Here is a 26,658-nt window from a genome sequence, read left to right as displayed (position 1 = left end):
GTGGCTCCCAGAAGAGGCACCTCATTCTCAGAGAATTAGCAGACTATAAAAATAGCCCTAAATCATTGTTGAGAGAGAGACAGAGTGAGGGGAAGCCGAGAGGCAATCAGTATCCAAGGCAGTGGGGGAGAAGCGAGGGGGGCTGTGACAGGACGACCGTGTAAAGGGTGGGTGACCAAGAGAATTCAGAAGCCATAGGAGCCCACAGGCCCCGCCTGGCTACTGCAGCCCCAGTAGCTGAAATGCAGCTCGTGTCACTGAACTCAGGTACTCACCTCTGCAAAGAGACAACCTTGAGTCATTCAGTCAGTACTTACTGGAGGCCTCCTATGTGCAGGACACCACTAGGCTAGCGCCGTGGGCGATACAAAGATCGCTCTGTAACAGAGGCTCTGCTGCCATGGTGCTGGCAACCCAACGTTCACATATAACCACAGTACTCAACATCGTATCAAGTGCCAGCAAGCAGCTAGGGAGGGAGCCCAGGGAGAAGATCACGTTTATCCTTTCTGATGGAAAGAGCTATTTGCTTATGATAAACAGAAAGCTTTTGCTTCCAGTAATCAATTGTGTTTTCGTATAACCTAGTTCCATATCTGTGCAAAATACAGATCATAAAAATAAGGCAATCTTTTTAGTTATATAGATTATATAAGATTATAAGTTTTCTAATTTAAAAAATCAGGATATAAAACCCAAAACTGAATATTTTCTATTAAAGGGCATATTTAATAACAAAACATATGGAATATAAAATTATATAAATTTTTAAGAAGGAATGATTGTGTTGTTAATCCCAAATCCAAGTGTCTTCAAAACAAAGCCAATAGGCAGGAGAGATATAGCTAAGTTAGGGGAGGTCTGTGCCTGCCCAGCCCACCTGCCCATCTCCCCTGCTCCCTCTCCCAAAGAACAAAAAAGGAATTTGAGGAGCTGCAATGAATCTAAGATCCATTTTTTAGTGACAACCTCGCAGCTTTTTGTTTGAAAATATTGTCAGTGAAAACAGTCTTGTGTTCTACCCTAAGATGATGTAAATGCATTTCCTTATTTGATCTGTTTAAGAGCTTTCCTGTATAAATAATTCTCTTAACATCACTGCATACAGGAGTCAGGCAAACCTGGGCCAGTTTGGTCAGAGCACATTACTATGACAGTAAAGGCAGAGTCTCATCTCTGCCTTAGATATTCCCCCCCAGAGCTTCATAGGGCTGGCCCCTCGTCATTCAGCTCTCTGCTCAGATGTCACTGGCTGGATGTGGAGAAAGGAGGAAGTTGTGTCAACAAAGGATTGATCCAGGTTTCATATTTGGTTAATGGGATGGATAGCTGTTCCACCAACCAACTCAGGAAATTGAGGAGAAAGTATAGGCTTATCAGGAGGGGAGTGTCCAGAGTAGGGGGAAGGAGAGGAAAGACATGATTAATTCATTTATGGACATGTTGTGGCATCTGTGGACTACTGAGGTAGAGACGTCCAACACACAATTGAATCTAGAGTTCTAGAGCTCAGGCAGAGAGAGGACAAGAGAGCATCAGTATATAGATGAGAATGAAAAACAATGAGGGTACATGAGATCATCCCAAGAGGAGAAAAGAGAGTAAGAAGGAAAGTGTGAGAACAGAATCCTGGAAAACACCAACATTTAAGGGACAGAGGAAGTGAATTCAGTGATAGGAACTAAGAAAGAATGGCCAGATTGCAAGAATCAAAAGAAAGGTGTCAAGAGAAGATTCGTGGTATCAAGTATGGTAGTCAAGTCATATATGTGTGGAGAAACTGAATTATATCCACTGAATGATGTCCTTCACTATTGTAGTCTTAGTAGTGTGACAGGAATAGAAACCAGTGGGTCAAGCGAAGAGTGATGTGGAAATAATATGTATATATTTTTTTCTCCCAAGCCAGGGTGAGAGAAAATAGAGCAATAACTACAGAAAAGATTAAGAAGCTACAAAGAGGCTTTTTATAAGCAGAAGAATCTTGGGTATGAGAAGCCTGTAACAAGAGAGAACAAGCAAAATTACAGATGAGAGAGCAAACAGTTGACAGCTGAGGTGGCAAGAAATGATGGAATCCAGTACAGGGGTGATTGGTGTTCAGTGGGAGAAAGGCGCCCAAGACCAGGAGAAATGACTGAGGTGGATGCAGGTAAGTCCAGAGGTGGGGGCAAAGGGACAGGTGAGAGAAGTTCTCAGTGCTCTCTGTGGAAATGGTTAGTAGGGGAATGAAAGGTGAGGCTGAGCAAAGATAAATAAAAGGATGACTTAGTAGCATGGTTCAGGAAACTTAAGAGGTCTAGAGAAGTAATTTAAGATACTTTGCTGGTTACTGCTGAGGAATATGGCAGCAAGAGGAAGGGGGCTAGTTTAGAGAGGGGAACTCATGAGTGTCTATTGTTCCATGCACTGTTCTTGGTATCTTATATAGGGTTATTTAGATCACACAGTGTAACCCTATCAGGTACCTATTAATATCTCTATTTTGTTGATGAAAAGTTGAGGTTCCAACAGGCTAAGTAACTTGTTTAAGGTCATAATGTCAAGAAGCATTCAAGTCAGCATTCAAATCCATGTCTTTTGACTACATGCATGTAGCAATCCTGGGGGGACAGGCCAGTCCCCCTTCCACTCCACCACATTTTTTCCCCCTTGGTACTTGTTAAGAAGAATGTTCCTGCCTGGAACAACAATAACAAATAATACTAAGTGCATTAGTGGAAAAATCAATTCAAGACTAAAACATTTAAAGTATAATATATGTTTGTTCACTACAGAAAATATCACTATCTAAACACACAAATCCTACTGCCATATTGATTACTAATAGGAAAAATATTTTACATGGTTGAATGAAACCAATGATATAAAAGTAGGAGACAGTGTCAACTGAAGAGATGAAAGGCGTCTGATAGTTCCTTGCTTCTGCTCTCCTAAAGTCTGGTTGTGTGCATCTTATACTTATGATTTTTATGCAAATCCTCTGTAACCAAAAGACTTTTAAAAATGGAAACCACGCAAACACATACACACAAGTGAAACTATTAGTTGTGTTTACAGCTTAGATAAGCTGAACTGATAGGAATTCACACACAAAAACAAAACCAAAAATGTCATAATAATTAACATATATAGCACTTATTATATATGCCAGGCAATGTTGCAGTTTTACATATCATTTGAGCCTCCCAAGAGTCCTATTATGTAGGTCCTATTATTGTACAAATGAAGACACTGAGGCATAGAATGATTAAGTAACTTGCTCAGTATCACATAGCTTGTAAGCAGCAAAGCAAGCTCGAGAGTCTGTGGTCTTAAACACTATTATACTGCGTCTCATAAAATTTAAAAGGTGGTTGTGACTTTCCTCCCTCTGGAGAGTTCTGAGATTGCATTTTAGAACTATACTTCCTAAAGGGCAGAGCGATGGACTAGGTACCTCAGACTTAACGTTCTGAAATGTGTAAGTTGTGAACAAGAGAAACTGTCATACCCGAGCAGAACATGGTGGTCTGACGTGATCAGCAGCTGCTCCTTCTGGGGAAAAAAAATAGCATTTCTTACAAAACTCTTGAAAGACTTGCATAAGCAGTCCAGGGAGGGACCCAATCACTTTTTGCCACAGGAGATTCTTTTTTTGTTTGTTTGCCACGGGAGATTCTTTTGTTTGTTAGCTCCTACCTTGTGGGCTAGTTTTAAATAAAACTTTAGGGGCACTTGGGTGGCTAAGTCCGTTAAGTGTCTGCTTTCAGCTCCGGTCATGATTCCAGGGTCTTCAGGCTCCAGGCTCAGCAGGGAGTCTGCTTCTCCCTCTGCCTCCGCTACTCCCCCTGCTTGTGCTCTCTGTCAAAATAAATAAATAAAATCTTTAAAAAAAATCAAGAAATAAAACTTTAAAACATGCTATTAATGTGCCTGGTAAGTTTTTATTTAAAACAAACAGCTTAAGTACTATTCCATGACTCTGCAAAGTGTAAAGGTACAAAACTGTAGAATATTATGAGTGGCGCAGCAGGGCGGTCCTCTAACGTGGAATTTTATGATGGTCTGGGCCTTGACAGTTCTCCCTGGGAATTGCTTTGTAAGGATTATTGCTTTTTCAAAGCAGTAATCCTTGTCCAGGAGGACAGAGGGATGACGCCCCTGCATGTAGCAGCCTTCCTTCCATATCCTTGAGACAAAGGATGTGGACTCAGTACAAATAATACAATGAACTATATATACTGAATAGTTTTTAATTTTCTGGCTAATACTGATATTCCCTTTCTAATCCATTCTACTTCACTACAAATTACCTCAAATGTATTCCTGTCAACATCCTGCTCCAAAACCTTCAAGGGCCACCTAATAGAATACTGTGCAAGTTAATTAGCGTTTAAAGTCCTCTCCCATGTAGCTTAAACCTACTTCCCATTATTCTGACTCTGCTTTAGTCACAATTTTTTTTTTTTGCCTTTTCCCCACTCATTGTCCATGCTAGAGCTACAATCCTATAGTCTACTGCTATTCCTCTGCCCACTGTTTCCTCTTTCTGGAATAGTCTCCCAACTTATTTACATGCTAATCATTCTTCAAAGTTCACTCACCCAAGCCCCAGTCCCAAGAAGCCTTCTCTGAAACTGCACACTCACTAGGATATCTACCTGAAGCTGCGTTCAAAGCACTTACCACAAACTGTCTTTGATGTTTTTCTATACCTGTTCCTTCTACCTAAAAAGATTATAAATCATCTCAGAGAAGGGACTAAGTCTTTAACTTCCGAATCCAGTATAGTACCCAACACAATATACATGTCCAGTGATTGCTGAAGGGGACTTTTAACTCTGGTTTTAAAAATATCTGTGGATATTACCAATTTGCTCAAAAGGTTTAACATTTGGTTTAGACAAAATTCCACAAAGATCACAAAGCAGTTTTAAGAAGGATACAAGGATAAAGGTACAAGGTAATGTACCTTTAAGCTGGGCCTCAGCCTAAAAAGACATCTGAGTTTAGAATCCCATTTCTCTTGTAGTAGATATGATCATGTGTAGACTGCTACTTGGAACATGAGAAGTTACAAAGGCTCTTTAAAGAGGAGAAATTAACAAAATAGGCAGATACTTCTGTGCTGTCTTCCCTTCCATAAACTACAAGTGGGTTAGTTTAATACATGAGAAACCAAATAATTTTTTAATGTCTTCTGCATCAATTATACTTCTAAGTGACAGAGTAAGGAGAATGAAATAATACATGATGTACATTTGTTACCAATTATGTCTACATTATGAAAGATGTAATGGTTTGTCAGTTGTCACTGTCCTTTTCTTGTAACACAATATGGAATAAAGTGCAGCAGAATAATTTCTATTAAAAAAATCTACAGGAGCACGTGGGTGGCTGTCGGTGATCCACAGGGTCCTGGGATCGAGCCCCATGTCAGGCTCCCTGCTCAATGGAGAGCCTGCTTCTCCCTCTCCCTTCCCCTGCTTGTGTGCTCTCTGTCAGATAAATAAATAAAATCTAAAAAATAAATAAAAATAAAAAAATCTTCTACATTATCTGATTGTTTCAGATATTTATCATTATAATTTACCAAGATTTTGGTTTCTATATACCAATCAGAAAGAGATAATTTCTCACACAAATAGGGCAGGGTCTGCCTCTTTCCATACAATTCACAGCACAGTAATTTTTTAAAGCAATAGCACTTCTAAAGCACTTTTCATGCCAGACACTGTGCTAACACCACGTGTATTTCCTCATTAACCAGCACCACTGTTATCTCCGTTTTACAAATGAAGAAAGTGAAGTTTTGAGAAGTAAAACCCTCGGTCATGACTACTACCTGTTCAGCCTGGGGCTAACACCCGTTTCCCTCGACCCAAATCTCATTCTCTGGAAATGAGCAAATTAGCTAACATTATTTTGATTTATAGAAATCCCCTTCAGGAATGAATATGCTCACTACTGCTGTTAGCCTTTGTATTTCCAGAATCACAGGACTTATTAATGACTTGCTTTCATATTCAAGTCTCTTCGGCTCTTTTGTCATTTTAATTATCCTAAATAAGTCCCTGATCATCCCTACTTATTTTTTGCAGCCCTCCAATTACTGCATCGGTTATGTCTTTTTTTTTTTTTTAAAGATTTTATTTATTTATTTGAGAGAGAGAGAATGAGAGAGAGAGCATGAGAGGGAGGAGGGTCAGGGGGAGAAGCAGACTCCCTGCCGCGCAGGGAGCCCGATGCGGGACTCGATCCCGGGACTCCAGGATCATGACCCAAGCCGAAGGCAGTCGCTTGACCAACTGAGCCACCCAGGCGCCCGGTTATGTCTTTTCTTCATTTAACATCACCGGGCTCCTACTGAGCTCAAAGACAGTGTTCTGGGAGAGATGGGCATGAACCAGAAAAAAATATGTGCCTTCAAGTAGCTGAAAGCGTTCCATATAATCAAGGTATGGGGTTTTTAATTCATCATCCATAGCATGAATGTTTTCATCGCTTCTCGGCCTTCTGGCTAAGAACAAGTGTAGCATGAATGTTTTCTACATGTGTCTTAATTATGAGACAAAAGATTTCCAAAATCCGGAGCCCATGGCACTTAGTTCCAACCTGTGTGATACAGCGTTGGCAATATGCCTCAATTCGCGGTTCTACTAAGGGACTGTAATTTAGTCGCAGACATATTCCCTAGGGCACTGTCGTTGATGCTTTGCATCAGTTCGCCATACTGAATGATTATCTGTCATACCAACGAGCCTGGGGCCTCTGTCTCCGGAAGTTCACTGTCACCAGGGGCCGCTGACACTTCTTTCCTGGGAGAACCACCCCCGGCCCCATTCTGGGTGAGGTCTCCTCTAGCGAACCCATGCTTGCGACCAATGGCTGCCCCTCACCACAACGTAAACTCCAAGAAAGGCTCCACGAGAGGCCCGACAGCGCACGTTCGTGGCAGCACATAACCACCAGGGGAACGGAACGGGACGGGACGGGACGAGGGCTCCGTCGCCGCCCCGCCGCTGGCGCCCCCGCAGGCAGGAACGTCCTCCCTCGAGTCTCCCAAGGGCCGGCGGCGGCCGAAACCCCTCATGGCCGGCCCCGCCCCACCCGCGCTCGGAGCACGCCACGTTCGCGGTGCTCGCCGCCGCTGCACGAGGAGAAAGAGCCGCGAGACAGTCGGAGCCGGGGGCGCTGAAGAGCGCTCGCGCGAAGCCCTGCCCGTGAACTCTCACCCATGACGAGATCCCTACGCGGGAGCCGGAGACGCGGAGCCGCCGCCCGCGCTCGTCGCCCCAGCCAATCCGGGACCCGCCTTACGCATCGCGCACACGCACGCACCCACCGGGACCCTCGCCTGCGGGCCGCTGGCTTCTGATTGGCTAGGGCCAGGTGTGGGCGGGACGAGAAGAAGCCGGCTGGACGAGGAGCGTGGGAGAGCGCCAGAAACCGGCTGGAGCCGAATTCCTAGCGTTGTAGGTAAGTGAAGATTGAGGGAGTCGTGGAGCGGACGATACCCGACCGCGGAGCGGGAAGAAGCCAGGCAGCGCTTGGCTGGGCCGAGAGCGCCTTGGGAGTGGTGGCGTCCGCGGGGCTGGGAGGAGGGGGGAGATGCCCGGGTTGAAGGGGGCGAGGTGGAATTGGCGGGTTTCGGGCCCGACCTCGTGGTTCAGGGAAAGTTGGGGGGTCTGATGGCCTTCGGGTGAGGGGATGAAGTAGAAGCTCGTGCAGTGAATCGTGGCCGAGAGGGAAGACTCACGGAGGGGGCGGTAATGAGAGAGCCTTGCAGGGGGCTGGGGCCGACCTCAGGGAGCCGGTAGCGCGGATAGTACCCGGAGCCGGGAGCCTTCCGGAGAGCGGGGCCGCGCGGCGGGTGAGGAGGAAGGGTTGGGAGGGCAAGCGCTCCGGCCTTGGAGTCCCGACAAGGTCACGGGAGGGGGGGGGGGCGGCTCGAAAGGTTGAGGGCGTAAAACCACAGGACCTTACTCTTCTCCACGACCCCGGGTTTCCTCCTACCCTGGGAAGGTAAGAAGGCCCCAGGCCCTGTATAAAGCATCTGTAACGGAATTTAAATTTCTTCCAAGAAAGCTAAGCCCGCCAGTTAGGGGTTAGAGAACAGCGCGGGTTTAGAATTGGGAGCAGCTGCAATGATTCGGCAGTGTTTCTCGCCTTTCTCTCTCAGATACGGGTGTGGGCAGCACATAGTTCCTTCTGTCGGGTAATCCCCACCACAGGATTTATACTTCCAGAAGTACCCAGGCACTTTCGAGTTGGACCGGTTTGGATGGAAAAGTTCAGACAGACTGAAGAGGCACCAGGTCCCAGCGTGACGCACAAGTTTGAGTCCTGAGTACCAGGGCATCTCTTAGTTCCTTGTGCCCCAGAAGCAGTTGAAGGGGGCTTCTTAAAATACAGATTCCTTGGGCCCTGCCCCAGACCCTCTGAACCAGAATCTCCAGGGTGGGGCCTTTGCAGCCATTTTAAACAAGCTGACAGGTGACTGATGGAAAATCAAAATTTGAAGTCCTTGCTGTTAGTAGTTCTGTGACCAAAATGACAGGCTGTGAAGATCCTTCAGTCTGTTACATCACCTCATGCTGGGCAGCTCATCTTCCCTGACATCTTTTCTAGGTTCCCATGCATTTGGAAAGGTCTGCAGTAGTATCTTACTAAGTTTAGAGAATAATTAGTGTTTTCAGATTGGCTTTGAATATCATCTGGTCATTGGTGCCTCTTTTTCTACCTGTTCAACTTTTTGGCAGAGATCTGGGTCAATTGCTGTGGGCAGATGAGAAAATTAAAGGGAAATCTAGAAGTCCTGCTAGTGAAAAAGATCTGTTCAAAGCACAGTTGAAATTGGTGGATGAGTTAAGTCACTGGGGAAGAAAGTTCCATTTAATTTTAGGCGTGACTTGCATATTTTTTACAATTCAAAGAAAGAAAGGCAGGCTTCTGTTCAGGAATGGATTTTAATATTTTTCAGATTAAATATATTACCAGCAAAAGACTGATGCTTTGGCAATATGTTGTCAATCAGAACAACTCTGGACTGTATCAGGAGATCTGGGTTCTAATCCTCCCCTGCCAGAGATACATTCTTGATGTTGAACAATTCATATAGCCTTTTTCCATCTGTAAAATTGGGCTACTGGCATCGATTGTCTGGGTTGTTATTCTCAAATTATATGATTCATAGTTACTGATCCTGATACATTAAAAGTTAGCCATTTTCAATTTGTGTGGCTGTAAATCATGAATACTTGGGAAACTTTCAGATGGTAATTAGGAAGAGAATTATCAAAATTTTATATGCAAGGAGTGTTATGAATATATAGTATATTAGGTATAAAAATATAATTTGAAGTATAGTATAATAAATCTGTGATGTGTTGGACTTTTTATATTCCTCTTTATTAATTTTATCTTCAAATGCGCCACAAGGTGTTCTCAATCAGAAACAGGTTATCATTAGTCACTGAAAGCAAATAATGACCACATGGTTTCCCCCACACCCTTATTACCCTAAGGATTACTTTCTGAAAACCAGATCAAATCTCCTACCCATACAAACTTCAGAGTCTCTATCATAGGTGAGGAATGGAGATGAGTGGATTTTCTTCTTTTATATACAGGAGAGAAATTGCCATCCCCTTCCTTCCTGAAGGAGGGAGAAAAAACTTCTGCTCCATTGACCAGTTGAACAATTTACACTGATCCAGAGGTGAAAGATTAGAGGAAAGACCACTGACTTTCTTGTTTTTAAAGATAATTCCCAAATGACTTCTTAGTTTAGGAATAATTAAGGCAAAGGAAGAAAACATGCATATATCTGCAAAAGAAGGTGCTAGTTTTATTTATTTTTTTTTTTATTTAAAATATTTTATTTATTTATTTGACAGAGAGATAGAGAGTACAGGTAGGCCGAGAGGCAGGCAGAGGGAGAAGGAGAAGCAGGCTCTCCGCTGAGCAGGGAGCCCGATGTGGGGCTCGATCCCAGGACCCTGGGATCATGACCTGAGCTGAAGGCAGACGCTTAACCGACTGAGCCACCCAGGCGCCCCAAGAAGGTGCTAGTTTTAAAAAGTGGATTGTGTTATATAATAGTTTGGTCTCTTGTGGTTGCAAGGAACTAAGACCTACTCAAGTTATCATTTCTATCATTATCTTCATATCTTCTTTCATAAATAAAATACAAAAATTAAATAAGCACTTAGGTACCTACAGTTTGGCATTTTTCTTACTGACCAGTTGAACTCTACAAATGTGTTTACTTGTTATTGTTTTCACCAAATTTTCCCAAATTAACAATAATTTTAATTGTTGAAATAGATTATTTTTATATTTATTCAACAAATATTTTGTGCTATGCTTACTGCATGCAAAGCATCATGCCAAGCAGTGGAGCTATAGATACAGGCAAGACATGTATGGCCTGCTAACTTCAAGGATTCTAGCAAGAGAGACAATTGAACAGGCATTTATAAGAAAGAATTATTTTAGAGAAAGCATATTTTAGAGACTGCATAATCAAAGCAATGATCATACTTAGAAAGTCAAAGGAGACTTCCAATGAAAGTTAATTAAGAACCTGAAAAATGAGAGGCGTTAGCTAGGAAAAAGTGTCTGAAGGAGATGAAAAGGGAGGAAAAGTGTTAGGCAGAGAAATCAGCTTGTACATAGGCACTGAAGTACAGAGAACATCTTTAAGAAATTTAATGTGATTAGATTATGGGGTTCATGGCCAGAAAGGTGGAAGGAGGATCTGTGATAAACCTTCATGACTTTGAGAAGCTTAAGGTTCGTTTTGAAAGCAACAAATAAGCATATACTCGCCTAAAATAAAATGTTTAATATCTAGTCCACTTATGTAGTTTCTTAAAGGCCAGTCTCAAATATTTCCCAAACCTACTTTAGCTAAAAGATACCACACACTAAATTCAGTTCTCATTCTCTGTTATGCTCTTGGAAGTAATCATACTCTATTCTGTCCCTTTAAAAAAAAAAAAAAAATCTAATTTTTTAACCATTAATTATTTTAGTGTTTGTTTTAACTCTTCACATATATAGTGAGCGTCCTGAACCTAGAGCTTGTTGAACCTTGTATATAATAAAAGCTCAGTAAGTAGGGGTTTATTCAGTTAGCCTGTAACGGAGTACAAAAAAAGAAGAGAAAGACTAGTTCGAATCTGAGTTTCCTCTTATTTAGCTGTGTGATGCTGTACAACTCTGGATTAAGGTTTTCTTTGTCAGATAACAGAATTGGATTCTTCCCAATGGGGATGGGGGCTGAGAAGGATGATTTCACTTTCAAACTAAGGACTACGCCTCCCTCTAGAGTTGGATTTTCTTTGAGGGTGTTACCTACTACTAACACTCCTGGAATAGCAAAGTGTTGAATGAGAGTTATTATTGAAGGGAGTATGATGCATGATGCACATGAAAAACCCAGAGGTGGAGGTAAGATGTTATATAGGTAGTGGGATGGGCAATTGACTTTTGAAGTTATTGTAACTGACACTAATCAGACTTGTACACTTAATATACTGTGTTTGACTCCCTTCTTTTATCTATGGATCACATTTACGGGCGGTTTAAATCAGCTCAGTGAAGAAGGAAGTATATACATATTTATTGTGACTAAGGTGAAGCTGAATTTATGTTCTCATTATGATGAAACACCTATTAAATAGCTTCCTGTGTAAAGAGAGATGACCGAAAAAGGGAGAATGGAGGTAGAGAATTTTAAGAGGGAGGTCCAGGGAATGTAAGTTCTGTAAGGGAAAGTAGAGCTGAAGCTTAGGAGATACTCATTCATTAAGAAGACCCTGAGGGTTGTTTAGTTTTTTTGCTGCAGTGATGTTAAAAATGCTAACCCTAAGTAAAAAAAAAAAAAAAACTAAACTAAAACGCTGTATTATGTTCAGTTGAACGTAAATTATGCTTCAAAAGAGGCATTTCTAGCAATAGTGTTTAAAATAAAAGCTTTGTCCCCCTTTTTTTTTTTTTAAAGATTTTATTTATTTATTTGACAGAGAGAGACACAGCGAGAGAGGGAACACAAGCAGGGGGAGTTGGAGAGGGAGAAGCAGGCTCCCCGCAGAGCAGGGAGCCCGATGCGGGACTCGATCCCAGGACCCTGGGATCATGACCTGAGCTGAAGGCAGTCGCTTAACCAACTGAGCCACCCAGGCGCCCTTTTAAGATTTTATTTGAGCGAGAGAGATTACAGAGGGAGAGGGAGAAGCAGACTCGCTGCTGACTGAGCGGAGAGCCCAATGGTGGGGCTCAATCCCAGGACCCTGAGATCATGACCTGAGCCAAGGCAGCCACTTAACTGACTGAGCCACCCAGGCGCCCCAATAAAAGCTTATTCTTATAAAGAAGTAAATAATGAGCTAAGTAGAAATTTTGGTTATTCAGAACAGCTGTAATCTTTCCCCCCCCCCCCCAAAACAGCCACTTAATGTACTAGGGGAAGCTATTCAAAGGTGAGAACTGAAACCATGTAGCATGTTGGAGTCGATAAGTCAGTCTCAGTTGTAACCAATGAAAACTACACTCAAAAGTGTTTAGTAGGATATTCAACATGTTTTGAAGAGGCAGTAAGGAGTATTGGTTTGGTTTGAGTGAAGTCGTTAAATTAACTAAGTGTGAAAATAGCCAGAAAATCAATGGCTACTATTTTTTTTTTAAGATTTTATTTATATATTTGAGACAGAGAGAATGAGAGACAGAGAGCATGAGAGGGAGGAGGGTCAGAGGGAGAAGCAGACTCCCTGCCGAGCAGGGAGCCCAATGCGGGACTCGATCCCGGGACTCCAGGATCATGACCTGAGCCGAAGGCAGTCGCTTAACCAACTGAATGGCTACTATTTTAATTGACAAAAGTTATTTCGATTAAAAAAAAAAAATTTCACTGTTATCGGCGATGTGGTGCTAAAGAGGAATTGGTTGGGGTGCCCCAGTAGCTCAGTCGGTTAAGCTTCCGACTCTTGATCTCAGGGTTGTGAGTTCAAGCCACATGTTGGGCTCCATGCTAAGTGTGGAGCCTATTTAAACATAAATAAATAAATAAAAATAAAAAGGGATTGGTTGTATGGGATAAACATCAAAACAATGGGGGGGGGGATAAATACAACTCTTCCTAAAAGTAGCTGTGGGTTAAAAATACAGTTAGTTTCTAAAATATACTTTTTAAATTTCATGGATAACACACCACGTATTTATGTGGAAACTAGGAGTATTTTAAATACATCCAGCCATTCAGTGTAGTAGTTGCTTTTAATTATAGAACCTCCTGGAAATTCTCTTTCAGGAGGATTCTTCAGCCACTATGTCAACCGGCACAGATGTTTCTCTTTCTTCATACGATGAAGATCAGGGATCTAAACTTATCCGAAAAGCTAGAGAAGCACCGTTTGTTCCCATTGGTAAGTTTGACATTGATGTTCTAATAATCTGTCTGTTGTAAGCTTTAACTCAGTAGAAGTGTGGTCAACTCATTCATCAAGCACATCTGAAAGCATTTGTTTTCATATATTTTGTTCATATGTTGAAATATGTAAGATTGGCTTGATACAACTCTCTCTATAAAAATTCTTCTGTGTGTCTTCAGAAGCCTTTGTTTATTGACTCTTATTTCAGTGAATGTGTGGGGGACCCCATGACCACCCTCAGTCTCAGTGATTTGCTAGAAGGACTCACAAGACTCAAAAAAAAAAAAAGCTTACCCTCACAGTTACGGTTTATTACAGTCTCTGCTATGTTACCTGATTCCCTTCAGGGAAGGAAGTAGGACTGAGAGGAAGAGTTCCCTTGGCACTCTTAAAGCACCTACTGGCTCCACAGCCCACATTTTGAAGATGATCTTAACTTTCTGAATCTGCTGTTTGCTACCGATTATGGATTTTGGGTTTTGAGGGGGAAAATTAAAAACTCAGTTTGTATGTTAGTTAATTAATGGTCTCAATGAAACATCTTTGTAAAAATAGTAGAAAGTACACTGATTGATAGTAAAGTCATCTTGGTTCCCTGACCCCATGCATATGACAAACTTGTGACTATTTGTTTTACAGGAATGGCGGGGTTTGCAGCAATCGTTGCATATGGATTATATAAATTGAAGAGCAGGGGAAATACTAAAATGTCTGTTCACCTGATCCACATGCGTGTGGCAGCCCAAGGCTTTGTTGTGGGAGCAATGACTCTCGGTAGGTTCTTAGAGGAAATTTTCAAGTTTGTAATTCCCATTAATAGGTTTTATAAATCAAGGGAGATACTTTTTGCTGACTTTGAAGTAGTTTGAAATGTCACATCTATTTTCACATAAAAATTGGATTAATAGTTCAAGTAGTGACAAAATTTTACTGTCTGTGATACATCTTACCAGTGTTTTAAAGAAAGAAAAAGCAATTCTGTCCATCACAGAGTTTATAATTTCACTGGAGTCTAGATATGTAAATAGGGTTGGTAGTAAGATCCATTATCTGGGAGAGACATAGGACTACTATTTTATTGAATTTTTGGAAGTGGAAAAGTTTGTTGTTTTTTTTTTAGAGAGAGCCTGAGAGGGGTGGGACAGGCTGAGGGAGAGGGAGAGAGAGAATCTTAAGCAGCCTCCATGCTCAGCGCAGAGCCCAACACGGGGCTTGATCTCAGGACCCTGAGATCATGACCTGAGCTGAAATCAAGAGTCGGATGCTTAACCGACTGAGCCACCCAGGTGCCCTGGAAAAGATTTTTTTGATGTAGGTATTACACTCTTTTATTGGCTTTATAATTCGTTGACTTTACTTATTGTTACATAGCAAGAGTGACTCCTTTTAAAGTTGTAAGATAAATATTGATCTTTAAAACAAATATTTCAGTAGTCTGAACTAGTCATACTAGCCTTGAGCTGCTTAGGAACCTATATAAAAAGAATTTCAGAAATTTAAATAGTTTAAGAAGGCAAGAGTATAAGCAGCCTAGGGTCTTGTTCCTCTTGTAAATATTGCATGCTAGGAGGCTTTTAGCTATTTTATGAACTGTTTTTAATTTTCTTAATATCGTGGAAAATATTAAATGTTTAACTAATACATTTTTTTTTTCTTTAGGTATGGGCTATTCCATGTATAAGGAATTCTGGGCAAAGCCTAAACCTTAGAAGAAGAGAAACTGTCTTGGTTTTGTTGGTGGTGCTTGCTTTAGCTAGGCATCTCATACTGAGTTTATATGTTTATGTTGAAAATAAATCATTTGAATGGGTCACACAATAACACAGTAATTTAAATATTGGCTTCCTTTCTTGCAGGCTTGATTTGCCTGGTAACCAAATTACTAGTGACCAGTTAACTAGCTAGGTCATTCAGCGGAGTCAAATTAGAACAAAAGAAACATGTCACTTTTAAATGTACTTGATAGTGGTAAAATATGCTCCTTCTTAAACTCTTCTGATAAAATCAGTTAAAAAGAGGACAGTTTGTCAATCCTGAGTACTCCCAGTTGCTGCAGAATATCACATGCTTTTGATGTTATGTAGGAATCCCATTTAACTTTTTTCTGCCTGTTTTGCAGACTGAGTACTTCAGTTTTTAGGGCTGGTTGGCTCTTAACCCTGTCAGAACAGTGCATGGAATATAATATAATAAGCTTCCCCAAACCGAAAATACATGTATTTAAACCAAACCTAAAAAAGCCGATAACAGCTGCTTAGAAGTAGTATTTATTTCAGAATCATACTTGTAAACGTGAGAATAACTTAACTGTGGATCCCAGTTTAGCTTTTTTTGTAATTGCAGAGTTATATTTATGCTGCTGTTGTATTAGAATAATTTTTAAATGTTATCTTAAAATAGAAATGTGTATTTTAAGTACTAATGCAAAGGTTAGATGAAAAACACTTTTTAAATGTATGAAGTTTGTTTATTTTCTCTGTAAGAATCATAAATGTTAACAAATTACCTATAATTGAAGTGATTAACGATTCATCAGCAAGGTGGTTTGGTCAGACATTATACACAAACTTTGGTATATTCCAGAATGCTTTATTACACTTGTGAAATTTTCTTGTCTAACCTGAATTTACATTCCATGGTGATAACATGGTAAATGTAGTGTTAGTAAAGTCAGTGAACACATCAATTGCCTTGTATTTATTTCCGTTTGGAAAAAATCAATCATTCCTCAAAGTAACACAAGGATTAAGTTCCAAGAAGAGAGAGAATGTTTTGTACCTTTGGTAGGAACTATGGTTAAAGAATATTTATCAAATAGGAATAATAGTATCTATTGAGTATTTACTATGTGCCACACACTATTCTAAGTGCTTTTCATGTATAATGTCATTTGGATTTCCTAACAACCCTAAGAGGTAGGAACTATGATCCTTATTTAACAGAGGAGGAGGCTGAGGCATGAACAGTGTAAATATCTAACCCAGGATCACATAGCTAGAGAGGGGTGTAGGTTTGGGACTGGAACCTGGGCAGTCAAGTTGTAGATGCTAACAGGTATTAGCAGTGCTGACCTTTGTGAAATTAATACTGGAGTGGCAGCAGTTACCATATATTAATAAAATTAGGCAGGAGGTTACAGCATGGTCTTGACTCACCACTGACTTTATAACTTGGATCAAATCCAAGTTTTCTCAATCTTAGCTATAAAGTGAGAAGTCCTATATAGCTTATAGGTCATTATATGAGTTTGAAAAGTGCTTTAAAAATAAAGCTATTACTAGGAACTATTTTCTCAGGTTCCAGTAGACCTGATAGGAGATCCTGGTAGGCAGTCCCAACAATTGTTTCATGAAGGATAAGCCTTCTGTAGAACAAATTTGGGAACAATTTTCAGAAAATTGTTGCTCTAATAGATGAGTACATTATTGATTTGTTAAACTAAATTACTCATTTGAGAGAAGTTGATCTAGACCAATGCCAGAGGATAGGCCACACAAAAGTGAAGTGTTGAAAGGGTAACTGAGCATTATGTTATTAAGGGTGGGGTTGCTTATTCAAGGAAGAGAGTGGTAAATTAGCTGGATGAATAGATTGGCATCAGATAATGGAAATTCTTAATAGTGGCTCAGGTGGATGTGATACTACATGTTATTAAGTCAGTCCTGGGTTCACAGTTCTGCCACCTACTAGTCAAGTAGCCATGGCTTCCTCATCTGTAAGATAGGGACAGTATCAGTGGCTAAGGGTCGTTGGGAAGATAAAATGTAGTGGTGACTGTAAGGAGCCTGTCATAGCACCTGATGCATAAGTAAACTCAGCAAATGACCGCTACTTCCGTCAGTACTGTGGTAAGCTTGGGAAAGCAGCAGGACCGGTGCGAGGGCCCTGTCCTCACAACTGACAGTCCAGCAGGGAAGGCCATCGTTAAGTGATTATAAAAAAGCATGTTGAATGCTAGGTATAGGTAGCAGCAGTAACATCCAGTGGGGGGACTTAACCCAGGGTTGGAGTCAGAGAAAGTATCCCTCAGGAAGCAATGTTGTACTTTAAAGAGATGGTATGTTGATTTTCACTGAGAGTTTGATTCCTTGGCTTAATGTTATATGTTACTGGGGCATTGGTGTGTGATTGCTTCCATGTCTCCTCTAGTATCTTTGAGGCCATGATGATCTTTTTCATCCAAAGCACCTGGCACTAGTGCCTGGCTCATATAAATATTCAATAAATATTTGTTTAATTGGAATAAGTAGGTTTTGTTTTTTTACATTCATGAGTCTGTCACTGGAGGTTCCCTATTTCTGATGAGCAACAGTGACATCTGGTGGTAAGAGTTGGAACTGAAATCTTCAAAGTACGCTGCTTCCCCGTCAGGATTTTGGAGTAGAGGATCAGTCCCGGCAAGCCTCTTGCCTCACAGTTGAGGAAATGCTACTTGGAGAGTTTTCAGGAACTTGTAATTTAGGCTCTATCTCCATGTAAATCTAAAGCCCGTTGTAACATACATACTAGGCCAGAACAAAGCTGAATGAATATAAAGTATTTTAAAGTTCTCCTGTGTCAAATGATAGACCTGCCAATTATTATTTATATACCTGATTCTGTTTGAAATAAAGAATTAGCTTTTAGCAAGGTAAATGTTAGAAATTTTTTTCCAAATTAAGCAGTGATAAATGATTCTAGGTTGGAGTTCAGTGTCCACTTGGTCGCCTCAGAGGAACCCAGTAAATAAATAAATAAATAAATGTTCATATCAGCTTTATTCATAATATCCCCAAACTGGAAACAACCCAGAAGTCTTCCAGTGGGTAAGTGGTTAAATAAACTGGCATATCCATACCATGGAAAACTACCCAGCAATAAAAAGGAGCAAATTATTGATACACAACAATTTGGATCAATTTCCAGAGAATTACTCTTGAGTTAAAAAAAAAAAAATCAATCCCCAAAAGTTAGATATTGTATATTTATATAAAAATTTTGAAATGACAACATTTTAGAAAAGACAAATGGGTGGTTACCAGGTTTTAGGGACTGGGAGGTGGGGGAGGGATGTGGATGTGGTTATAAACTCCCAAGAGAGGGATCCTTGTGGTGAAGTATTCGGTGTCCTGACTGTGGTGGTGGGTACGAAAACCTACACGTTGTAAAATTGAGCAGGACAAAATACATCACAAACATGAACACAAATTAAACATGAATAAGATAGGTGTATCAGTGTCAATATTCTGATTGATGTTGCAAAATGTGGTCTGGTGCCACATCTTCGTGAATGTCTATGGAGTGAATGCCTTATGAGGAAAAAATAAAAGCAATTATGAGCTGTCTGGACATTTTCAAATTATGAAGGCCTCGATAAATATTGGGAAAGCTTCCTTGGATCTCCTTTCATAGAAATTTGCCTCCCGCTTCCATATAGCCTGAATATAGTAGTGACTTAAGTTGGGCAGTGTCTTAAAAAAACAAACATACAAGTGTTTTCCACGATGAAAATAAACCATAAATCCCCCAAGCAAAAATAAAAACAGCACTGTAATTCCACCATCCAAATATAACCATTTTCTTTTAATATTTCTATGTATTCCTCACAGTCTTGTTTCCGTTTTAAAAAACACAACTTTATTTAGCAATTGCTATTTTGCGTCCTGCTTTTTTCACTCACCGTCACAACACAATTTCCCCCCATATTTTTCAAAGACATTCTGCATGCGTCACATTTCGTGGTGGGATCATTCACTTTTCAACTCCCTTACAGGACCACTGAATGTGCATCTCTGCCCAAAATGTTCGGCCGACGAAACTTTTAAAGCATACGTTCCAGAATCGGATGGCTGGGCCAACTTTAGAGTCTCAGGCACACGACGCCTTTTTCCACCCAGCCCACCGCCCCGATTCCCACACCTCCTCAACCTGGGCCACAAACGCCGCCGTCACTTTTCCAACACCCGGAGCCCCGTCGGCCTCCGTAGACACGTGGTGACGTCACGCATAGAGCGTTTCTGGTTTCCCTGGTGACGGTCGCCGGGGCAGCGCGTGCAGGCGTCCGGAAGAGGAGACAGAGCTGCTCTGGCCTTAGAAGTGAGGAGCGGAGTGACCGCTGTAAGTGCCGGGAAGGGCGGAAGGTCCCAGGCTGAAGCCCGGGGAGCCGCAGCTGCTGCGGGGGCCTGGACCTGAGTCGGAGCTCACAAGCTCGCCCGGGCGCCTTGCCCTGCCGCTGGCCCGATGCTCACTGCCGGACTGGCGAGCGAGGTCTCTCCCCACGTCATTCTGTGAATCTCCACGTACAGCCTCCTCGCCTCTCCAAACAGACACTTAGTTTCCGTATGGTACAGGAGTTAGTGAGGTGCCCAGGGTGGGTCCCCTGCCCGAAGTCACACAGTAGGTGGCATGGTCAGAACTCCGACCTGGGTCCGTCGGACCAGCACCCTCTTCTGGTTATCCGCTACAGAGCCCTGCTGCACAGTACGGAGAGGCGGAGCGGGAACTAAGGGGCTTGTTGGTAACCACTTCCCGCATATTCCCGACTCAGGGCCAGCCCCCACGGGACCTAGACCCGGACGAGCGAGTCCCCTCAGAGCGGGACTCCCAGCCGGCGAACCAGACATGTGCGCCCCACCCCCACCTCAAACCCGTCCCTCCGTTGATGCGGGCCTGACAGGCAGTCGGTGCACAGGGCTCCCAACTAGGAATCTCTTGGCTTCTCTCCACCCCCAGAACCCCAATCTGTTGCTGGGAATACTCTAGGAAAACATAATAAGAAAGAGAGAGGGAGAAAGAAGAGGGAGGCTGGTGGGGTCAGAGGAGGCTCATGCCTGGAAGGGGCCTCAGCCCTTCCTCCCTGGTCTCTGTCCCCAGTGCTCAACTGCCTCTGGGACCTTTGCTTTGCTACAGGAAGTAGCCTAGTGGGTGGGTGCCCCTCTCCCCATGAGTTAGCTCCAAGTCTTTCCTGAGCCGAGAGTTCCTTCCATGAAGACTTAGCCTTAACTTTAAAAAAAAAAAAAATTTTTTAATAGGCTCTATTTCTTAGAGCAGTTTTAGATTTACAGAAACATTGAACAGAAAATACAGAGTCCCTATATACTCCTCCCTTTTCCCCATTATGAACATCTTACATTGGTGCGATACATTGTTACTACCGATAAAGCTATATGTTGTTATAAACTTCAAAAGTCCATAGTTTACATTAGGGGTTGTGTGAATGTGTGTGTTGTACAGTTCTGTGGGTTTTGCCAAATGCAAAATGTCAAGTATCCACCATTAAAGTATCTTACAGAAGAGTTTCACTGCCCTAAAAACCCCCTGTGCTCCACTGTTCATCCCTCCTCCCCTCTCCCCAAACCCTGGCAACCACTGATCTTTTTACTTCTCTATAGTTTTGCCTTTTCCAGAATGTCATATAGTTGGAATCATACAGAATCTAGCCTTTTCAGACTGGCTTCTTCACTTAGCAATATGCATTTAACTTTCCTTCATGGCTAACATTTTTTTCATGGCTTGATAGCTCATTTCTTTTCATCACTAAACAATATTCCCTTGTATAGTTGTACCAGTTTGTTTATCTTCTCACATATTGAAGGATATCTTGGTTGCTTCTCATTTCATAAGCTGCTATAAATATTCGCTTACTGGTTTTTGTGTAGACATAACTTTTCAACACATTTGGGTAAATATGATTGTTGGATCATTTGGTAAGACTATGGTTAGCTTTGCAAGAAACTGCCAGACTGTCTTCCAAAGTGGCTGTACCATTTTGCATTCCCACCAGCAATGAATAAAATCTCCTGTTGCTTCTAACCCTTGCCAACATTTGGTGTTGTCAGTATTTTGGATTTTAGCCATTCTAGTAGGTGTGTATCTCACTGTTGTTTTAATTTGCAATTCCTAACGACATATAATGTTGAACATCTTTTCATATGCTTATTTGCCATCAATATATCTTCTTTGGTGAGATGTGTATTCAGATCTTTTGCTCACTTTTTAATTGGGTTGTTTTCATACTGTTAAGTTTTAAGAGTTCTTTTGTATATCTTGCATGCAGTCCTTTATCGGATATGTGTTCTGCAGTCAAAGCTTTCTTCCAGACTGTGGCTGGTCTTTTCATTCTCTTAACAGTGGCTTTTGAAGACAGAAGTTTTTAATCTTTTTTTAAGATTCTATTTATTTATTTGACACAGATAGAGAGACAGTGAGAGAGGGAACACAAGCAGGGGGAGTGGGGGAGGGAGAAGCAGGCCCCCCGCGGAGCAGGGAGCCTGATGCGGGGCTCGATCCCAGGACCCTGAGATCATGACCCCAGCCGAAGGCAGTCACTTAACAAACTGAGCCACCCAGGCACCCCAGAAGTTTTTAATTTTAATGAAGTCCAACTTATCAAAATTTTCTTTCATGGATCATGCTTTTGGTATTGTATCTTAAAACTCATTGCCAAACCCAAGACCATCTAAATTTTTTTCCTATCTTATCTTCAAGTAGTTTTATAGTTTTTCATTTTACATTTAGGTCTATGACCCATTTTGAGTTAATTTTGTGAAAGGTGTAAGGTCTGTGTCTAGATTCATTTTGTTACATGTGATGTCCAGTTGTTCCAGCACCATTTGTCAAAAAGATTGTTGAATTGCCTTTGCTTCTTTTCAAAGATCAGTTGACTCTATTTGTGTGGGTCTATTTCTGGGTTCTCTCAGTTCTGTTCCATTGATCTATTTGTCTGTTCTTTCCCCAGTACCACACTGTTTTAATTTCTACAACTTTATAGAAAATCTTAACGTTAGGTAGCATCAGTCCTCCAATTTTGTTCTTCTTCAAAATTGTGTTGGCTATTCTAGGTCTTGTGCCTTTTCATATAAACTTTAGAATCAATTTGTTAGTATTCACAAAGTAACTTGCTGGGATTTTGATTGGGATTGTGTTGAAACTATAGATCAAGTTGGGAAGAATGGACATCTTTGTTTGTTTGTTTTGTTTTGTTTGGAAGAACTGACATCTTAACAGTAGTGAAATCTTCCTATCCATGAACATGGAATATTTATTAAGTTCTTCTTTGATTTATTTCATCAGAGTTTTATAGTTTTCCTCATACAGATCTTTTACATATCTTGTTAGATGTATACTAAAGTATTTCCATTTTTTATGTGAATGTAAATGGGGTTACATTTAAATTTCAATTTCTAGTTGCTCTTTGCTGGTATGTAGGAAAACAATTGACTGTTGTTTATTAACCTTGTGTCCTACAACCTTGCTATAGTTGTTTTTTAGTTCCAGGATTTTTCTTTTTGTTCTTTTTTGCTGATTCTTTAGGATCTTCTACATAAACAATCATGTCATCTGAGAACAAGACAGTTTTATTTTTTTCTTTCCAGTCTATAATGTTTGCTTTTCCTCTCCCACTGCCAGAAGCAGGAGCAGATTTTCCTCTGATTTTCACAGTGAGAATCTGGTAGGGTTCCTGGGGGTAAAAATCATAAAAGTATGAGGGCCCCCAAAGGACTAGACTCTTTGGAGTTTTAAAACTGCAAGCTAGTCCACCCCGAGCCCTCAACAATTCAATTACAGGTTAGGGTGTCTACTGATATTGACTCTAGTTGTAGGCTTCTGCTCCCAGTAAACTGTGATTCTCTGTATTCACCTGACTCTCCAGTTTTCAGGGAGCACTTTGCCCTGTGACTTCCATTGTCTAATAATTCTGAGTTCCACTAATTTCCAGTTTCTGATTTTTAATTTAGATTTTTTTTTCTTATTGTGAGGATAGGAATGACAGCTTCTAAACTCTTTACATGTCAGAAGTTCTGCTCGGCTTTAACTTTTGAAACTCTCTGCACCTCCACTTCTACTAAAGTCCAGAACAAGTAACAAGACCCTGGTCATGTCCCAGAGCACCACATGTAGAAGACACAAATGTTATTAAGATGGATTTTAAAAGAATGCTTGTCTAAGCACTTGTTACAATTACTTATAAATAGCATGTTCACAGATACAGCTGGTTACCAAAGATGGTTGGACTAAGAAAGGCCAAATTCATTCACTTTTCCACTGAGCACCTACTGTGTGCCAAATACTGTTGCAGGTTTGCAATACAACAATGAACAAAATAGATTAAAATGTGCTCTCTCAGGTAGCTTACATACTAGTTGGAGAACATAGATGATAAATAAGTAAAATGTTCTGTATATCAGACGGTGAAAAGCGTGATGGAGAAAAATAAATGTGGGCAGGGGAGAGGGAGTTCAGGGGATGGAAGCAGAGGAAGGGAATGCAGTATTAGGTAGGGTGGGCAGGGAAGGTATCCCTGAGAAAATGCCCTTTGAATAGACACCTGTCTACCTGTCTGGAGTGGGAGAGGAAAAGTAACCATTACAGGTTGGAAAGGAAGAAATAAAACTGTCTTGTTCTCAGACAACCTGATTGTCTGTGTAGAAAATCCCAAAGAATCAACAACAACAACAAAAATCCTGGAACTAAATATAAGTATCTTGGGAAGAACATTCCAGCAGAGGAACAGCCAGCAGAAAAGTCTGTGAGTTTGATGCATCCTTGATAATGAAAGATGGGTTGGCAGAGGGACCAGATTACACCGGGCCCTATTTTTATGCTGAGGTGGGCATGGTCTGACCTATGTATTAACAGGGTTACTCTGGCCAATGTGTTGAAAAGAGACCATGGGTTTGGGGGCAAGGGCAGATGTAGGGACAGAAATTAGGAGGCTACAATAAGGATCAGGAGGTGGGAAGTGCTCAGGTTCTGGGTATATTTTGAATGTAGACCAAGAGAATTTGCTGATGGATTAGATGTGCTGGGGCGGGGGGAGTCGAAGGCATTGATCATTAGAGGCCCTGCCATTTTTCATTTTGCCACAGAACCTTCACACATGCTGTCCTTTTAGCCCAAATGCTCCTCTTCTACTTAACTCTTACACATACCTCAAGTCTCAGCTCACTTCCTCGGGATTGCTGTCCTGGATTCCCCAGACTATGTCAAACTCCCTGATAGAGACTCTCAACCCTATGTATCTCCTTCAGAGCATCCCAGTGATTGTTTTATGCTTTTTAATATGATCATTTGATCAATGTCTGGCTCCTCCACCAGACTATAAGTTCCATAAGAAGAGATCCATTGATAGCTCTCTGTGCAATGCCAATACATATTTGCTGAGTGATCTTTAATCCATGTTCTACAGGACCAAATGAAATCAAGTTGAGTGTCCTGAGTGCTGTTTGCTCTAAGGCCAAAATTGCTGCTGTGCTTCCTTTATTCATTCATGGCACACATGTAAATTTAGCACCCACTGCATACCCATGCTGGCTTATACTGCAGAGACAAGATTCAGAGATTAATGTAACAGTTTCTACCTTGAGGGTAGGTAGAAGGTGACAGAAAGTCTTCCATTCTTTCATCTGGACTCCCCAAAATACAAAGAACAGGCATATCTTTGCTTCTGTTTTTAATGTATACCAACCACATTGTCATGAACTAGTCAGGAATCAGGGAGGGCCAAGAGGTGTTTTTGAAAAATTTAGCTTTGGCATTATTGTTATTTGCTTTTATAAAGTACAAGTTTTCCTTTCTGCTTCATGGGAATCAGCATCCCCAACTGAGATCCATGTTGTCTTTGATCAAGCGTCTACCTTGATTTGTAATTAAGTTGTTTAGGAAGAGGAGGAAGAATGTGGCCTAGGGCCCATCTCAGGAGGTCCCTGGCATCCCCCCTTCAGCTGCCCCTAACTACAGCTTCCAGCCCCCACAGCCTCTGCCCTGATCAGCCCACCCTGCCTCTTCTTTGCTCAGACTCACCAGTCTGTCCCCATCCCTACCTGGTAATGTCTGCTCACCTCTATCTGCTCCTGGCCATCTCTTCTTCCTCTGTTGTCCCCTTCCTTCTCTCCCACCTCCTTCCCAGCCTCCTGCTCACCTTCTCCCCACTGTATTTTGTCTATACCCCAGTCTTGGACTCCTGAGGCTCCAGTTCAGGTTGCTCTTCTGAGCTGCAGACCCACCCAGCGTCTCCATGTGGAAAGCCTAGGGAGTCTCAAACTCAGCAGTGCCCAGCACCAGGCTTGCCTGCAGCTTGGAAAACTCTTCTGCCTGGACCCACCATCTCCCCAGCCACTCAAACCCAAACCCCCTAGACTCATCCTCTCCTTCTAGGCTGCACCCTTTCCCCCCATCTCTTCCATATGGCACCATTCCTATTCCCCATTCTCCATCCCCACTGCCACAGCCTTGATTCGGGACCATGTTCCTTTCAGAAAACATCCTCCCAGGTAGGCTCCTTTGCCTCCAGCTTCACAAAATGCAAGTTTGATCCTGTCTGTGCCCTCTGAACATCCCCAGCATCCTCAGGATGAAGTTTAGGCTCCTTACTTGGGCCAGATAAGGCCTTCTTTCCAGTCCCTCCCCAAACCTTTGCCCTGCCCTCTGGCCATCCTGAGCCTCTCTCAGTTCCGCACACTCATCACATTCTCTCTGCAAATGCTCTTCTTCTGGCAGGACAGCCCTCTGCCCCACCATTCCTGGCACCCCTTTTCCCCACCCTAAGCCAGTTTCTTCAGCACTCAGCTTCAAGCTGACTGGGGTGCTGCTTCTCCTGCAGGTCTCCCCAGCTTCTCAGACCACTTACCTCCCCTCATTCTCAGGCCTAGCTCATCTTTAGACTCACCTGGGAAACTTTAAAAATAGACAGATGCAAAACATAAATAAATAAACTAAAACATAAATGAAAATAGATGCCCAGGCCACAGCCCAGACCAACGACATCCAAATCTCCACTAGTTGCAGGCTTAGCACAGAGTGGGTGCTAATGGCCTGGGGGCTGATGCAGCCCAAAGGTGCCCTGTCAATGCAGACATGCTGTCTGTCTCCCACAGGCTGGGCTGGGTGGAGGACACCCCATTTCGTATGAGGAGAAAGAGAATAAGAGCTAAACTGTCAGGAGAGCTTCTTTGCCAGGAGCCATAGCACACACTTGCCATGCATTCCCTCATTTACTCCTGACGGCCCCCCTGTGAAGTATATAATGGTTATCATCCCATTTTACAGATGGGGAAACTGAAGCACAGATATTAATTTGCCCAGGAAACAGTGTGCATCCAAGAAGTACCTGTTCCCCAGTGACTTCAAGTGCACATCAGAAATAGCAAAAGGCTTTACATGTTACTCTTTGTTTATTTATTTACTCAGTCATTCTTTTTTTTTTTTTTAAAGATTTTTATTTATTTATTTGACAGAGATAGAGAGCACAAGTAGGCAGAGA

The 26,658-nt window shown here is 41.9% G+C and overlaps 1 protein-coding gene and 1 long non-coding RNA gene across 2 annotated transcripts; one reads left to right on the top strand and one right to left on the bottom strand.

Moving 5' to 3' along the window:
• Positions 1–730: 730 nt before the first annotated feature.
• On the bottom strand, positions 731–3,706 carry LOC118002551. Its single transcript, XR_004677058.1, has 3 exons — positions 3,682–3,706; positions 3,494–3,537; positions 731–2,681 (listed from the first exon to the last, which is right to left on the bottom strand). It is a non-coding gene; the product is annotated as an uncharacterized LOC118002551 (long non-coding RNA).
• Positions 3,707–7,354: 3,648 nt separating this feature from the next.
• On the top strand, positions 7,355–16,104 carry HIGD1A (HIG1 hypoxia inducible domain family member 1A). Its single transcript, XM_034993047.1, has 4 exons — positions 7,355–7,461; positions 13,298–13,412; positions 14,058–14,192; positions 15,078–16,104. The coding sequence occupies exons 2-4, from the start codon at positions 13,316–13,318 to the stop codon at positions 15,125–15,127; spliced, it is 282 nt and encodes a 93-aa protein (XP_034848938.1). The 5' UTR covers positions 7,355–7,461; positions 13,298–13,315; the 3' UTR covers positions 15,128–16,104.
• The last annotated feature ends 10,554 nt before the right edge of the window (positions 16,105–26,658 follow it).

Source organism: Mirounga leonina, unplaced genomic scaffold (genome assembly GCF_011800145.1).
Source record: "Mirounga leonina isolate KUSES-001 unplaced genomic scaffold, KU_Mleo_1.0 Mir_115, whole genome shotgun sequence".
Classification (NCBI taxonomy): domain Eukaryota; kingdom Metazoa; phylum Chordata; class Mammalia; order Carnivora; family Phocidae; genus Mirounga; species Mirounga leonina.
Note: the sequence above shows the minus strand (reverse complement) of the source record. Positions and strands in the feature narration are given on the sequence as shown.